Source organism: Schistocerca piceifrons, chromosome 1, assembly GCF_021461385.2.
Source record: "Schistocerca piceifrons isolate TAMUIC-IGC-003096 chromosome 1, iqSchPice1.1, whole genome shotgun sequence".
Lineage (NCBI taxonomy): Eukaryota > Metazoa > Arthropoda > Insecta > Orthoptera > Acrididae > Schistocerca > Schistocerca piceifrons.
Window position 1 is genome coordinate 658909576 of NC_060138.1, and position 14471 is coordinate 658924046.

The 14471-nt window shown below is 39.6% G+C and overlaps 1 protein-coding gene across 2 annotated transcripts in view; it reads right to left on the reverse strand.

The window, feature by feature from the left end:
• LOC124805447 (calcium-independent protein kinase C) overlaps positions 1-14471 on the reverse strand; it is a 236400-nt gene that overhangs the window by 131214 nt on the left and 90715 nt on the right. For both annotated transcript variants that reach the window (XM_047266011.1, XM_047266020.1), the window contains exons 4-6: positions 12357-12388; positions 12156-12238; positions 6091-6229 (exon numbers count right to left, since the gene is read on the reverse strand). In XM_047266011.1, coding sequence (XP_047121967.1) covers positions 6091-6229; positions 12156-12238; positions 12357-12388 — 254 coding nt within the window. The remainder of the gene's footprint in view (positions 1-6090; positions 6230-12155; positions 12239-12356; positions 12389-14471) is intronic.

The window sequence follows — 14471 nt, forward strand, 5'->3', positions numbered from 1 at the left end:
ATTTAGTTGTTATTTACACTGATGGGTCTGGGTGGGGCCACACTGTTGGCTGCTCAGTATTTTCCCCTGACATTGTCTTTAGGATTCAACTTCCAGATTAATTTACAGTCTTTGATGGAGAACTCTACATAGTCTTACAAGTGCTAGAGCAGTTGAGATACAATCTACAATTGACAGAATAAATTTCTTATCTGTTCTGATTTTCTAATTGGCCTACAGACCATCAGGAAACAAAGTCAGCAATCAAAGTGAACTAAAACATACAAGATACCTTTCCTGTACTACAATGGCAAAGGAAGGAAATATCATTGTGCTGGGGAAACCAGGCAAATGAGAAATCTAACACAGCAGGCAGGGATGCTTGCAGCAAATGTAATATAATACTATGTCCTGCTACTACCTCATGGTTGAGGAGGAGAGTTATGAGTAACTGGTCTGAAGGACAATACCAAAGGCATGGCAGGAATGAGAGAGGAGTTGAAATTGAAGGTAGCAAAGCAAAAGCTGAAATGCTGAACTCCATTTTCAAATGTTCCTTTACAAAGGAAAATCCAGGATAATTGCTCCAATTTAATTCTTGTACCACTGAAAATATGAATAAAGAAGTATTAGTGTCACTGGTGTTGAGAAACAGCTGAAATTATTAAAATCGAAAGAATCTGAAGGCCCCAATGGAATCCCTGTCAGATTCTATACTGAATTTGCAGTTGAGTTAGTCCCTCTTCTCACTGTAATCTGTCATAGAGCCCTCAAACAAAAAACTGTACCCAGTTCTTGGAAAAAGACACAGGTCACACATGTCTACAAGAAGGGTAGTAGAAGTGATCCACAAAACTACCATCCAATATCCTTGATGTCAATTTGTAGTAGAATCTTAGAACATTTTCTGAGCTCAAATACAAAAGGTATCTTAAACAGAATGACTTTCTCAATGTCCTCCAGCATGGCTTTCAAAAATATCGATCATGTGGAACCCAAATCTCACATTTCTCACACTGGAAGCTTTGGATCAAGGCAACCAAGTAGATTCTGAAAAGCATTTGGCTCAGTACTGCACCTACACTTATTGTCAAAAGAACAATCAATGGGGTGTCAAGCAAAATTTATGGCTGGATTGAAGACTTTTTGGTAAGCAGGATACAGCATGTTATCTCGGATGGAGAGTCATCGTCAGGTGTAAAACGAACTTTGGTGTTGAGACCCTTGCTGTTCATGTTGTATGTTAATGACCAGGCAGACAATGTTAACAGTAAAATCAGGCTTTTTGCAGATGATGCAGTTATCTGTAATGAAGTACTATCTGAGAGAAGCTACATAAATATTCGGTCAGATCTTGATAAGATTTCAACATGGTGCGGAGATTGGCAACTTGCTCTAAATGTTCAGAAATTTAAAATTGTGTACTTCACAAAATGAAAAAAAAGTAGTATCCTATGACTATAATACTGATGACTCTCTGCTGGAATCAGCCAACTCATACAAATACCCGGGCGTAACACTTCGTACATATATGAAATAGAATGATCACATAGGTTCAACCATGGGTAAAGCAGGTGGTAGACTTTGGTTTATTGGTAGAATACCGGGGAAGTGCAATCAATCCACTAAAGAGATTGTGTACAAATCACTTGTGAAGCCCATCCTACAATACTGCTCTAGTATGTGGGACCAGCACCAAATAGGACTGTCCAGGGGTATTGAACATATACAGAGAAGGGCAGCATGAATAGTCACAGGTTTGTTTAAACCATGGGAGAGTATCACAGAGATGCTGAAGGAATTGAAATGACAGATTCTTGAAGACAGACATTGACTATCCCAAGAAAGTCTATAAACAAAGTTTCAAGAATCGGCTTTAAATGATTACTTTAGGGATATACTACAACTCCATATGTGTCACTTGCACAGGGATTGTGAGGATAAGATTAGAATAAAAAACAGTGAACTTCCATACCTGGACATGTTGGTACGGAGAAAAGAAGATGGCACATTAGGTCACGCAGTGTACCGTAAACCAACACACACAGACTTATACTTACAGGCCACCAGTTGTCACCATCCTTCACAATGAAGTGGCGTACTTACGATGTTGGTTCACAGAGCACGAGCCATATCAGACTCAGACAGTTTATCCAATGAGCTATTCCATCTGCGTACCACTTTCCAACAAAATGGATATTCCGAATGGAAGATTTGCTGTGCCTTACACCCGAAGCGGGTTACCCAACAAGAGGAACTGGAAGAAGGCAAAGAACATCGCCATACATCGGCGGTGTGTCTTCAAAAATAGGAAGATTATTGAAGAGGCATAAAGTTAAATGTGTCTTTCGTCCTCCGGCAAAACTCAGAGCTCTCTTGGGCTCATCTAAGGACAGCTTTGGCCTAAGATGACCTGGTGTTTACGAGATTCCTTGTAGCTGTGGCATGTCATACATTGGACAAACTTGTCGCACTGTAGAAGAGAGATATACTGAACACCGACGCTATACTCGTCTGAAGCAACCAGAGATGTCTGCAGTGGCTGAGCGTTGTCTCAGTGCAGGCCCATCTATGAATTATCAACACACCAAAATTCTCGCGTTGACGAGTTCGTACGGTGACAGTTTTATTAAGGAAGCAGTGTAGCTCAACAAATCTTGTAAACAGAGACACGGGCTTTCAGCTCAGTACAGCTTGGGAACCATCAGTAACCATATTGAAGTCGCATTGAGCAGAGAGGAGTACTATTGGTCATACGTCGGATGGGTATTTGCCAGCAACATAAATATTCTGTTGACAATGGGAGGATAGTCACGTGCCTTACGCGAACACGCATTTTTGCTTGCGGCTTCTGACAGAGGTTGCTGGGGCGGCCGATGGCAGCACAGAGCAGCAGCGGCAGCCTCCGTGCGTGCGTCAAAGTCTTTGGTTCTTCTTCTTGTAGATGGCGTTGCTGTCCTTCCAGCTATCGGTTGATATCATCGCTATTGGTCATCGAATTGGGTGCCTTCCACGCATGCGCACTTCCTGCCTAAGACTGGCATAAATAGGGTGCTCTGGTCATGCCTTAGCAGTGTGTTCATCACACCTGAAGATGTTGGGCAGTTGCGCTGATGAAATATTGTGGAGTTTTCACTATGACATCCGATGTCTCGCCTGAGAACCATATATACAACATTTCCATCGGGAAAGCCTCAAGGAACATGGTGTCTGTTCTTTTGGACATGTCCAAAAGAACAGACACCATATCCATATAAGTATACAGTTCTGGCAATACTGGCCATGACCTTCTCCTTCTGTGCAGATGCACACATATTTCCCAAACTCTTATGGGACTTGGTAAGAGTGTCTTCCACCAGTAATGTGTGTGTTGGTGTGGGACACTGGGAATGTAGTGTGTGGACATACAAGGTGAGAATGTGGGTCTTGCGGGAGGCATGCATGAGATAGTTCCTGCAGTCGCACTATCCTCTGTGCCCTCGATGGCTCAGATGGATAGAGCATCTACCATGTAAGCAGGAGATCCCAGAATCGAGTCCCGGCTGGGGCACACACTTTCACCTGTCCCTGTTGATATATATCAATGCCCGTCAGCAGCTGAAGGTATTAAAATTAATTCTAATATGTGCAAGAAAGGCTGCAGTTGCATAATGACCTTTATAACCCACACTATACATCAGTTTATGTTTCCCTGATGTATTCACTCCCTGTCCTTTCTGTAGTAGTTCTTGTAGTGCTGCTACTTTCACTCTATATTTATCCATTTAGTCTCTAATTTTTTGCAATTTGCCAGGTCTCACATTCCATCTGGCTATAATAATATCCATTTTCCTTCTCATTAACCTATTTCCTTGCCTGTTCACTGCCCCATAGTCGTATCCTTCAGAGTCCGATGTGTGGTACCCGCAACAATTCCATTTTATGAGATGGCAGTGTTAGTCTCACACCCAGCCCCCAGTAGCTATGCTACTGCCAGCAAAGCTCTCAATTTTGCTGGACATACAAGCCCTCCCACCCGGCACACAGAAGATGGCCCTCTCATGGGAGTGCTAGAGTTTTTTAATGTGTCTCAAAGTGGCTGGTTCATCGTATTTAGCCAGTTACTGAACCACCAATGACTATCTGAATCATAAATTTACAGTTCTGACTGTGTATCGAGTGTTTATTTAAATCAGGCTGTTCCAGCTTGAGTGTCCACCAGTGGACAGTGGTGGGCAAACACCTGAGGTGCAGGAAGTCAGGTAGCTGGGCTGCAGCATACACAACCACACTACCCCGGCCTTACAACTGTGGACAGTGGTGGATAAGTTGTTTGAGTATTCGAAGAACCTGTGCAATAGGGATACTTGGTGGGTGGCCTACACTAGCTATGCCTCCCCATGAGCAAGCTGACTGGTGTTCTCCAGCCCTGTGCCCCTGGGGCAGTGTTGGAACAGCCTAATTTAAGTTAAATAATTTTAACATTCATGTACAGAACTGTTAACCAACTTTCACTTCTTCATGTAGTAGTTGGTACTTCCCCTATTTTTTTTACAGTTCAGTCAACATCATGTAAATGGGAAAAAGATTTAGATTTTTTAAGCAAATTATAATTTTATTAAGTATTTTATAAGGTTTTATTAAAGTGTTGGAAAATGGTACATACACATATGCAAATATGCACATTCTAATGGGTAATTTTTACTTGCCATTTATTATACTGTTAAGCAATTGCTGTCGTGTTGTCATTCCCAGACAGTTTTCTGAGTCTCTAGAATGTGCCCATGAGTGTCTGTCCTCAAAATATTTCACAGGAAGATAGACCTAGTTCATCTCACTGCACATAGCACTCAAATCCTGCAAGGGTGTTGATAACCATGCAGCTGAATCTTCTAAAACCAATATCACCATCATTTTGCAATATTTCCTTATTTTTAATTAAGATATCTAATGTAATTGGATAAAAAATCTACTCACTAAGTGGCAGAAGGAGAACACGTGTATAAAAGTACTCAAATTTGTAGCTTTTTGAGCCATGGAGCCAGTGGCTCCTTCTTCTGGTGGAAGGGTTGAAGGGGAAAAGGACTGGTGAGGTTAGGAAATGGGGAAGTTTGAAAAAGTCACCTAGTACTACAGGTCAGGAGGACTTACCAGATGGGACCTTCTCATCCTATCCAGTAAGTCTCCCTAACCTTGGGTTCTGGGTGACTTTTCTGAACTCTCATCATTTCCTAAAGCCCTCCAGTCCTTTTCGTTCACCCCTCTTTCTTCCTCTTCTCGCAGAAGAAGGAGCCACTGGATCTGAAAGCTTGGATATTTCAGTACCTTTGTATGTGTGTTCTCCTGCTGCCACTTGGTGAATAGATTTTTGATCTGTCCTATTATTTTATATTTTCAAAAACTGATTGTTTTCATTGATAACTTTGATTTCTGATAGTTTACACTATACTCCTCTCCCTTGTTCATCTTGTTTGGTTCTAAAAGCAAAGTGGAAGACTTGAACTGCCTGATCACCTGCCACTACCTTATTTTCATATCTCTGTTCTATATTTTCTGAGACCTATGTATTCTTCATACAACCCGTACATTTTTTCTTGAGGTTGATCTCCATTATTTTAAAATGACAAAGTCATATTTTCTGGTTGTTTCAGCAAGAATGAGTAACTGAATAGTTCTGACTCCATCACAGGTGTTATCTACCAATAAATCTTCAAAACAAATTCCTTCTATGCAGAGTAAGTGTAGATGCCCAGTACGCTTAATAAAGCATAGATACAGTGACTGAACTGAGTGAGTGCAGTGGGGCTTCCTCCCAATGCAATACTTCTTACAAAAGCAATCAATGGGATGGTTGGAGTTTGCTGTTCCCATTCCCCACATCTCCCTCAATTACAAAATGTTTAGAGACGGTATACAACCACGCAGATCTTCATGAAAAATCATGCATGTACTGACTTTAAATTACCTCCCAAATGACCACACATATTTAACATCTCAGATATTCTTATTTCATCTAAATATTTATATAAAAGATTTGGGTCAAAAAATATATGCTTGTACTTGTATTTATTTCCTATAGATACTTCATTATCTTGTAAAATTATATAAGATGTATAAAAACATGATGTTTACCTTCACACTGCAAGCCTTGCCGAATAAGGCCATAGAGGAGGGAACCACAATGATCACAGAATGTGAATCGCTTGTAGTTGTGTACCATAAATCTGTGAGGGATGTTCACACTGAAGCGTTGTCCTTGCGTTCCTGTTGTCTGCAAGAAAATATGATATTCGTACACTACACTGAAAAACAATTGCTGGTATTTGTTTACTTATTTGAGAGCAGAAAAATGGAGAAGGAAATATACTACACATTTTATAGGGTAATGAGAGCTTTATTAACCCGTAATGATGATGATGATGTTACAAAATAAACACTTTCTTTCTTTCTTTCTTTCTTTTTTCTTTTTTTGTTTTTGACAGCTCAGCAAGTATCTCATTACAAATCTGGAGATCCAGTGTTGGACTTCCAGTTGGTTGTTATCACTTATTTCACTTCTGAGAATGAATTGATGTGAAAAATTGCACAGTGGTTCAGAACCCATATTAAACTGTAGCTCCCTCTATAAATGGGCTGGACAAGGCTATTAAAAGGCTGGAGAAAGGCGAGAGTGTACAACCTCCAATTGGACCATGCCTAGTAATGTACTGTGCAATTCAAACCAACCATTAGGTTGACGACAGCTGTAATTTATCAAAAACAGTGTCACTCTGAAGCTCAAATTTTTTACTTGTGGTATAAATATTGATGAAGGCAGCAGCTCCTAAACCTTGTTATATAGGTTTTCTTCTGTGAGAACCATTTCTTATAACTCTGTATGGAAAAGACATCAAAAACTGCATATGACAAGACCACTTTTCAACAATGGGATGACAGATGAATTCCAAAGCAGCTAAAGTATTGGATATGGCAGGGTGATGGTGTGCATTCCATGCATTATTATTTGCAGTGTGGTGGTTTATATACAGTTATGCTACACAGCCGAATGCTCTGTTACATCAGATGTTCTCTAGGGCTTATTAGAGTCCTCTGTTTTGTTGCTGTGTAGTTGGAAGTTGGGTGATACAGATGTTGAAGCTATTATGTAGTAGAAGAACTCTGTATTTGAAATTAGGTGATGGGTTGTTTTCTGACGTTTGCTGTATATTCACTTGAAAAATTCTGCTTATAAGTTATCAGTAGCATTTGTTACAGTGTTTTTAACAATTCTGCTTGTCACTGCACTGTACATCTGTTTATATGTATTGCATTTTAGCTATTATGCCTTTGCATTTATTTTTCGTTTCTGTTTTTGCACTGACTATTATACAGGGTGGGGCAAATAATAGTGGCCATGATGAATGGATATGACTGGGCACATTAACAGAGGAGGAAAAGACCTAGAGTTACTTTCAACAGGATGGAGCAACTGCCCATACAGCCAAACGAACCTTGGAGCACATTTACATGATCTTCACATCTGACAGTGTTGTTAGCAGCAGTCAGTCTGGTCGCAACCCTAGATGGTCACCTGATCTGTCAGTGTGCAATTATTTTGTGTGAAGAGCCCTCAAGTCTAACGTGTATTGCTAAAAATCTCATAGTCTTCAAGAACTGCAGCAGAACATTTCTGATGATATTGCAGCAATTTCGGCAGTCCAGCTTTGATCCGTCTTCAACAACTTACTTACCATGGTCCAAAAGTGTGAAGACATGAATGGTGGTCACTTTCAACATCTACTGTAGTCAGGTTGGTACTGTATTTCCTTTCCTCTAGTGTGTTTTTCATACCTGGAACTCTGTTCTCAGGGCCACTTTTTTTTGTTGCACTCTGTATTTGTGTTACTGACTTTAGGGCCAATTTTAATGTTTTCATGAAATGTTATTGATTACATGTGATATGCTATTGTTCAATTCATTATTTTGGTTGTGAGACATTGTGTGTGTGCTCATTGCATATTATTTTGAATGCAGATAGGATCTTTTTATTTATATATTATAATACTATTTCTACAGATTCACACACTGGTGATTCCACCACAAATGCAACCATTAAAAAAATTTACTTGTACAGCACACAGTGATATAATGCTTAACAAGACAATCCATATGTATATTCCCAACACAGCACTGGTACACCTCCCTTCAAAACGCGTATAAAAACAAACTATGTGAAAATAATTTCGTGTATAATACTTATATTGGAGCTTGGGGGAGATGGGTTAATGTGGAACTGCTTTTGATAATAATTTATTTTGTAGGTTCAAATTTGAAAACTTATCTTCAAAGCAGAGAGAGTGAGACAACAGAAACCACGTAAATCCATTTTTGAGCTGTATTTGTTGATTGTTCAATATTAAGCTCTGTGGGAAATGAATGGATAGTTTTGGTATCAGAGCCCTTAACACCTGCTTTTCAGTTATGCCAGTATTTTTTTAAAATTCATGGTAGATGCCATTATTGTGTCTGATGTTGTCTTCTGCAGCCAATTGCGTTGCTATCACAGATAATACACTACATTTGCGACTGTGGTCACCAATGTGAGAAAGTATTCTAAATAATAAAAGCAGTAAAGTTTGTCCTCTTCATAGTGTAAAACGTTCCCTGTTTAGTTTGTATCCTAAGTGAAGACTCAGAAACTTAATACTATTGATTCTCTGTTACTACTTGTCATTATATGTCTTTATAAATTTCTCTTTGTCCTTACAACTAGAGCAAAACTGAAAGACATTTTTCTTGCTTATGGTGGCTGGAGGGCAGTTGACCATAAACCAGCTGAGGACCATGGAAAGGAGATTATTGTCATATACAGTTCTGTCACATGATTGTATCCTTGCACTAGTACTGAACTTGTGTGTTATTTTTATGTTGCACAACTACTCTGTGCTGTTAAGCCTTTATTCATTTCTTATTGATAGTAACAATACTGTAGGGAAAGATAGATAGCTATTTACCATAATGAAGACACATTAAGTTGCGAACAGGCACAGTCAATAGACACTTACATACAGCTTTCGGCCACAGCCTTCATCGACAAAAGAGTAACACTCACCATTCATACCCACAAGCAAGCACACCGCATGCACACATGTCGGCCAACTCTAGCATGGAGCTGGAAACACTAGAGTTGGCAAACATGTGTGCATGAGTTGTGCTTGCTTGTTGGTATGAATGGCGTGTGTTTCTCTTTTGTTGATGAAGGCTGTGGGTGAAAGCTTTATGTTAGTGTCTTTTAATTGTGCCTGTCTGCAACTAAAAGTGTCTTCTTTACAATAAGTAGCTATCTGCCTTTCCCTACAGTGATGATATTCCTACCTGAAATTCCCACTGTCTTATTGTCAATAGTTGTATACGGTTGTACATAACTAACAGCTGCTTGTTTCAGTGACCAGTTATGAATGCTATTTTTCAGTGGCTTTTTTTATGGAAATTAAGTTCCTTGTTTTCTTAAATGAGAAAGCATATGTTGCATTTACTCCCTCTCATATTGTGTGATAGTTTACATACTTATCTGCTCCACCACCTAAGTTTATATACACTACTGGCCATTAAAATTGCTACACCACGAAGACGGATCGTGCAGTCACATTTTGACCCCCGAGTCAACAGATGGGGACGTTTGCAAGACAACAACCATCTGCACGAACAATTTGACGATGTTTGCAGCAGCATGGACTATCAGCTCAGAGACCATGGCTGCGGTTACCCTTGACGCTGCATCACAGACAGGAGCACCTGCGATGGTGTACTCGACAACGAACCTAGGTGCAAAAATGGCAAAACGTCATTTTTTGGATGAATCAAGGTTCTGTTTACAGCATCATGATGGTCGCATCCATGTTTGGCGACATCGAGGTGAATGCACATTGGACGCATGTATTCGTTATCGCCATACTGGCATATCACCCGGCGTGATGGTATGGAGTGCCATTGGTTACACGTCTCGGTCACCTCCTGTTCACATTGACAGCATTTTGAACAGTTGACATTACATTTCAGATGTGTTACAACCTGTGGCTCTACCCTTCATTCAACCCCTATGAAACCCTACATTTCAGTAGGATAATGCACGACTGCATGTTGCAAGTCCTGTATAGGCCATTCTGAATACAGAAAATGTTTGACTGCTGCCCTCGCCAGCACATTCTCCAGATCTCTCACCAATTGAAAACATCTGGTCAATGGTGGCCAAGCAACTGGCTCGTCACAATATGCCAGTGACTACTCTTGATGAACTGTAGAATCGTGTTGAAGCTGCATGGGTAGCTGTACCTGTACACGTCATCCAAGCTTTGTTTGACTCAATGCCCAGGCATATCAAGGCCATTATTACGACCAGAGGTGGTTGTTCTGGGTACTGATTTCTCAGTATCTATGCACCCAAACTGTGTGAAAATGTAATCACATGTCAGTTCTAGTACAACATTTGTGTCCAACGAATACCCGTTTATCATCTGTATTTCTTCTTGGTGTAGCAATTTTAATGTCCAGTAGTGTATAAGTTCTCTCATCACATAATATTCAAAATAGCTCAAGTACTATGAATCTCATATAAATTTGTCAGAAAGTAACTGCAAAACATTAAGACAAATAACATGCACTTTCACAGCAATTATATTACTATATTCAATATACTTTACCATTACTTTTTTGTTAGTCTTCAGTAAAGTTTACACTAATGACATATATGTATAAGAACTTGTGTATATATTCAAAAAATACATTTCAGTGTCTCTGGAAGTGTAGAATTTACTGATGATGGTACTGAAATAACCAGAATAAACATTTTATGATGAAATAAAGCATTAGCATTTAGTTTCACATTGATAAATTTTAGTTATCTATTTTATTTTATTCAGCAACAAATGTGTAGTATATTTTTATGGGATTGAGAAAGCATTTATTGGTTTCAGGGAAGTGTTTATCAATTAAATTATAACCTTGCCACTGTCTATAAAGATGACAGGAAACAGATGATAATAGAAAAATTTAGTTAACACACATATGATAGGAGCATAGAAGACCACTCACTGAACAGCTGAAGAGTTGAGTCATTAATAGGCACCAAAAAACAGAAAAGTTGAGTCATTGATAGACACACATGCACCTATGCTTTTACGTGGTGCTGGCTGGATGCAGAATGCCAGGTACTGTGCACCTACACCCAGCTAACAGGAAAGGCATAGGTAGGGGTAGGGGTAGGTGTGTGTGTGTGTGTGTGTGTGTGTGTGTGTGTGTGTGTGTGCGTGTTTTTTTGTGTGCACATACCTGTACTTCAGCGTAAGAAAAGATGTACTCCAAAAGGTAGCAAGTTTTCTATCTTTTCATGTGTGCCTGTTGATGACTCAGCACTCCTACTTTTCAGTGAATGGTCAAAGAAGACCATTCACTGAAAGCGTATTTACATTCAACCAGAACTTTCCTGCCACAAGTAACTAACACAGGTATTGTTTAATGGATCCCTGTACAGTATTGCCAGTGTGCTGTCAGCTACAACTGACAAGCCTCTGCATATACAGGCAGCGCAGCATGCAGCTGGCACTCCAGAAAGAGTTACGATGGACTGAGAGCCAGCCTAAGCCAATCAACTTACTAAAATGTCTATCATAAAGTATTTGAGTTGAAGAATTATCAGACAGACATTGAATTATCAGTGGGAAAGCATCAGTTAGACAGTATTAGACAATAAGATCACATGTGGTGAAGCATAGTGGTGTTCAAATCCAGGTTAATGTTTATCTTATTTGCAAGGAAATTTAGTTTAACTACACGCTCCATGGCTCTTGCTATTTAGTGGAAATATAAAGCACTACTGGCTCTCAAACAATTGTTTAGCAATAATGATCCTGCTGAAGATGATATGTTCCTTCCTTTACAAAGCCAAAAAGATAGCTTACCATGCCAGTTACGTAGGGACCTATAGCTTAATAAAGAATCTAAATCATTTTTCACATACACTTGATAGTGACAAAGTTGAAAGTCATGGTTAGTGCCAGAAAAATTGTTGGACAAACAAAGGAAGTCACAGTAAATGCCAAATAAATCCTAGGTTTAACAGAGGATTGAAGTACAACCCCATGATTTGTGATTAAATGAGCATTAAGTTCATGACATGACTTCTCTAATCAAACATACACTTGCAAATACATTGTACTTACCTCATAGGGATTGGGATCTCGCATACCAGGACACTTTGTGACAACTGACTTATGACAACGTTTGTGTACAACACAGGTGCACACTGAAAATAAAATGAAATACATGTCAGATGCCAAATTACGTATTTTTAATAATAATAATAATAATAATAATAATAATGGAAGTTGTGTTGTAATTACAAAAGTGTGTATCATATTTACCTTGACACTGATAGCCTTGCTTTCCTATGCCCCTGTAACAATAAGTACAATAAATTACTTGGAAGATAATGACCAAAAATTTTATATTCTGAAATACAATTTAAGCTTTGCTCCTTGCTATAGTTTTGTGGGCTGAAAAATTATTTTTTTCCTTTCAAGGTGCATGTCATTAATCTTTGAATTTATCTCCCAGTTTACACATTTCCATTTCTTCCTTCTGCATATCACATCTCATTTTACTATCTCAACAGACATCTGTCAGTTGTTTTTATCATTCATTCATACATCAGGTTTCATAAATCCTGTCATGAATGAGATCCTTGAGGGAGGTAGAATAAGTCAAGTTATACAATGCCAGGCAGTAGAAATCACTGTATACTTCTTCTGTAAAGTACACTAACAATATGTTTAGACTTTTCAAATTTTACTAATTTTTAATCAACTCATTTTGTAAAGGTCAAAATCATTTTGTCCTCCATACTGTATTGGAGCAACCTGAAATTACAATTCAACATTTATTTTGTATCACTAATCATTTTCATCCCATACCTGTTTTCAAATGTAAACTTTCATCGATGATATACACTACTGGCCATTAAAATTGCTACCCCACGAAGATGACGTGCTACAGACGCAAAATTTAACCAGCAGGAAGAAGATGCTGCGATATGCAAATGATTAGCTTTTCAGTGCTTTCACACAAGGTTGCCGCCAGTGGTGACATCTACAACATGCTGACATGAGGAAAGTTTCCAACAGATTTCTCATATACAAACAGCAGTTGACTGGCGTTGCCTGGTGAAATGTTGTTGTGATGCCTTGTGTAAGGATGAGAAATGTGTACCATCACGTTTCTGACTTTGATTGCAGTTCATCGTATCGCGACATTGCTGTTCGTGTTTGTCAAGATCCAATGACTGTTAGCAGAATATGGAATCGGCGGGTTCAGGAGGGTAATACGGAACGCCAGGCTGGATTCCAACAGCCTTGTGTCACAAGCAGTCAAGATGACAGGCATCTGGATGGCTGTAATGGATCGTGCAGCCACATCTCGATCCCTGAGTCAACAGATGGGGACGTATCCAAGACAACAACCATCTTCACGAACAGTTTGACAACATTTGCAGCAGCATGGACTATCAGCTCAGAGACCACAGCTGCGGTTACCCTTGACGCTGCATCACAGACAGGAGTGCCTGCAATGGTGTACTCAATGATGAACCTGGTGCATGAATGGGAAAATGTCATTTTTTTGGATGAATCGAGGTTCTGTTTACAGCATCATGATGGTCGCATCCATGTTTGGCGACGTCAAGGTGAACGCACATTGGACGCGTGTATTCGTCATTGCCGTACTGGCGTATCACCCAGCATGATGGCATGGGGTGCCACTGGTTACACGTCTCGGTCACCTCTTGTTCGCATTGATGGCACTTTGAACAGTGGATGTTACATTTCAGATGTGTTACGACCCGTGGCTCCATCCTTCATTCGATCCCTATGAAACCCTACATTTCAGCAGGATATTGCACGACTGCATGTTGCAGGTCCTGTATGGGCAATTCTGGATACAGAAAATGTTTGACTTCTGCCCTGGCCAGCACATTCTCCCGATCTCTCACCAATTGAAAACGTCTGGTCAATGGTGGCCGAGCAACTGGCTCGTCACAATACGTCAGTCACTACTCTTAATGAACTGTGGTATCGTGTTGAACTGCATGGGCAGCTGTACCTGTACACATCATCCAAGCTCTGTTTGACTCAATGCCCAGACGTATCAAGGCCATTGTTACGGCCAGAGGTGGTTGTTCTGGGTACTGATTTCTCAGGATCTATGCACCTAAATTGAGTGAAAATGTAATCACATGTCAGTTCTAGTATAATATATTTGTTCAATAAATACCCGTTTATCATCTGCATTTCTTCTTGGTGTAGCAATTTTAATGGACAGTAGTGTATGTACCCCACATTTAAAACCAATTCATGTTAAATGGAAACTGGATTTTTTCCCCACATACCATGTCAAATTTCTTTGTTTTAAATGTAATAATCAGAACAACTAAGAACACACCAAGAAATATGACTTGTGTATCAGAAAAAAATCCTATTGCAATG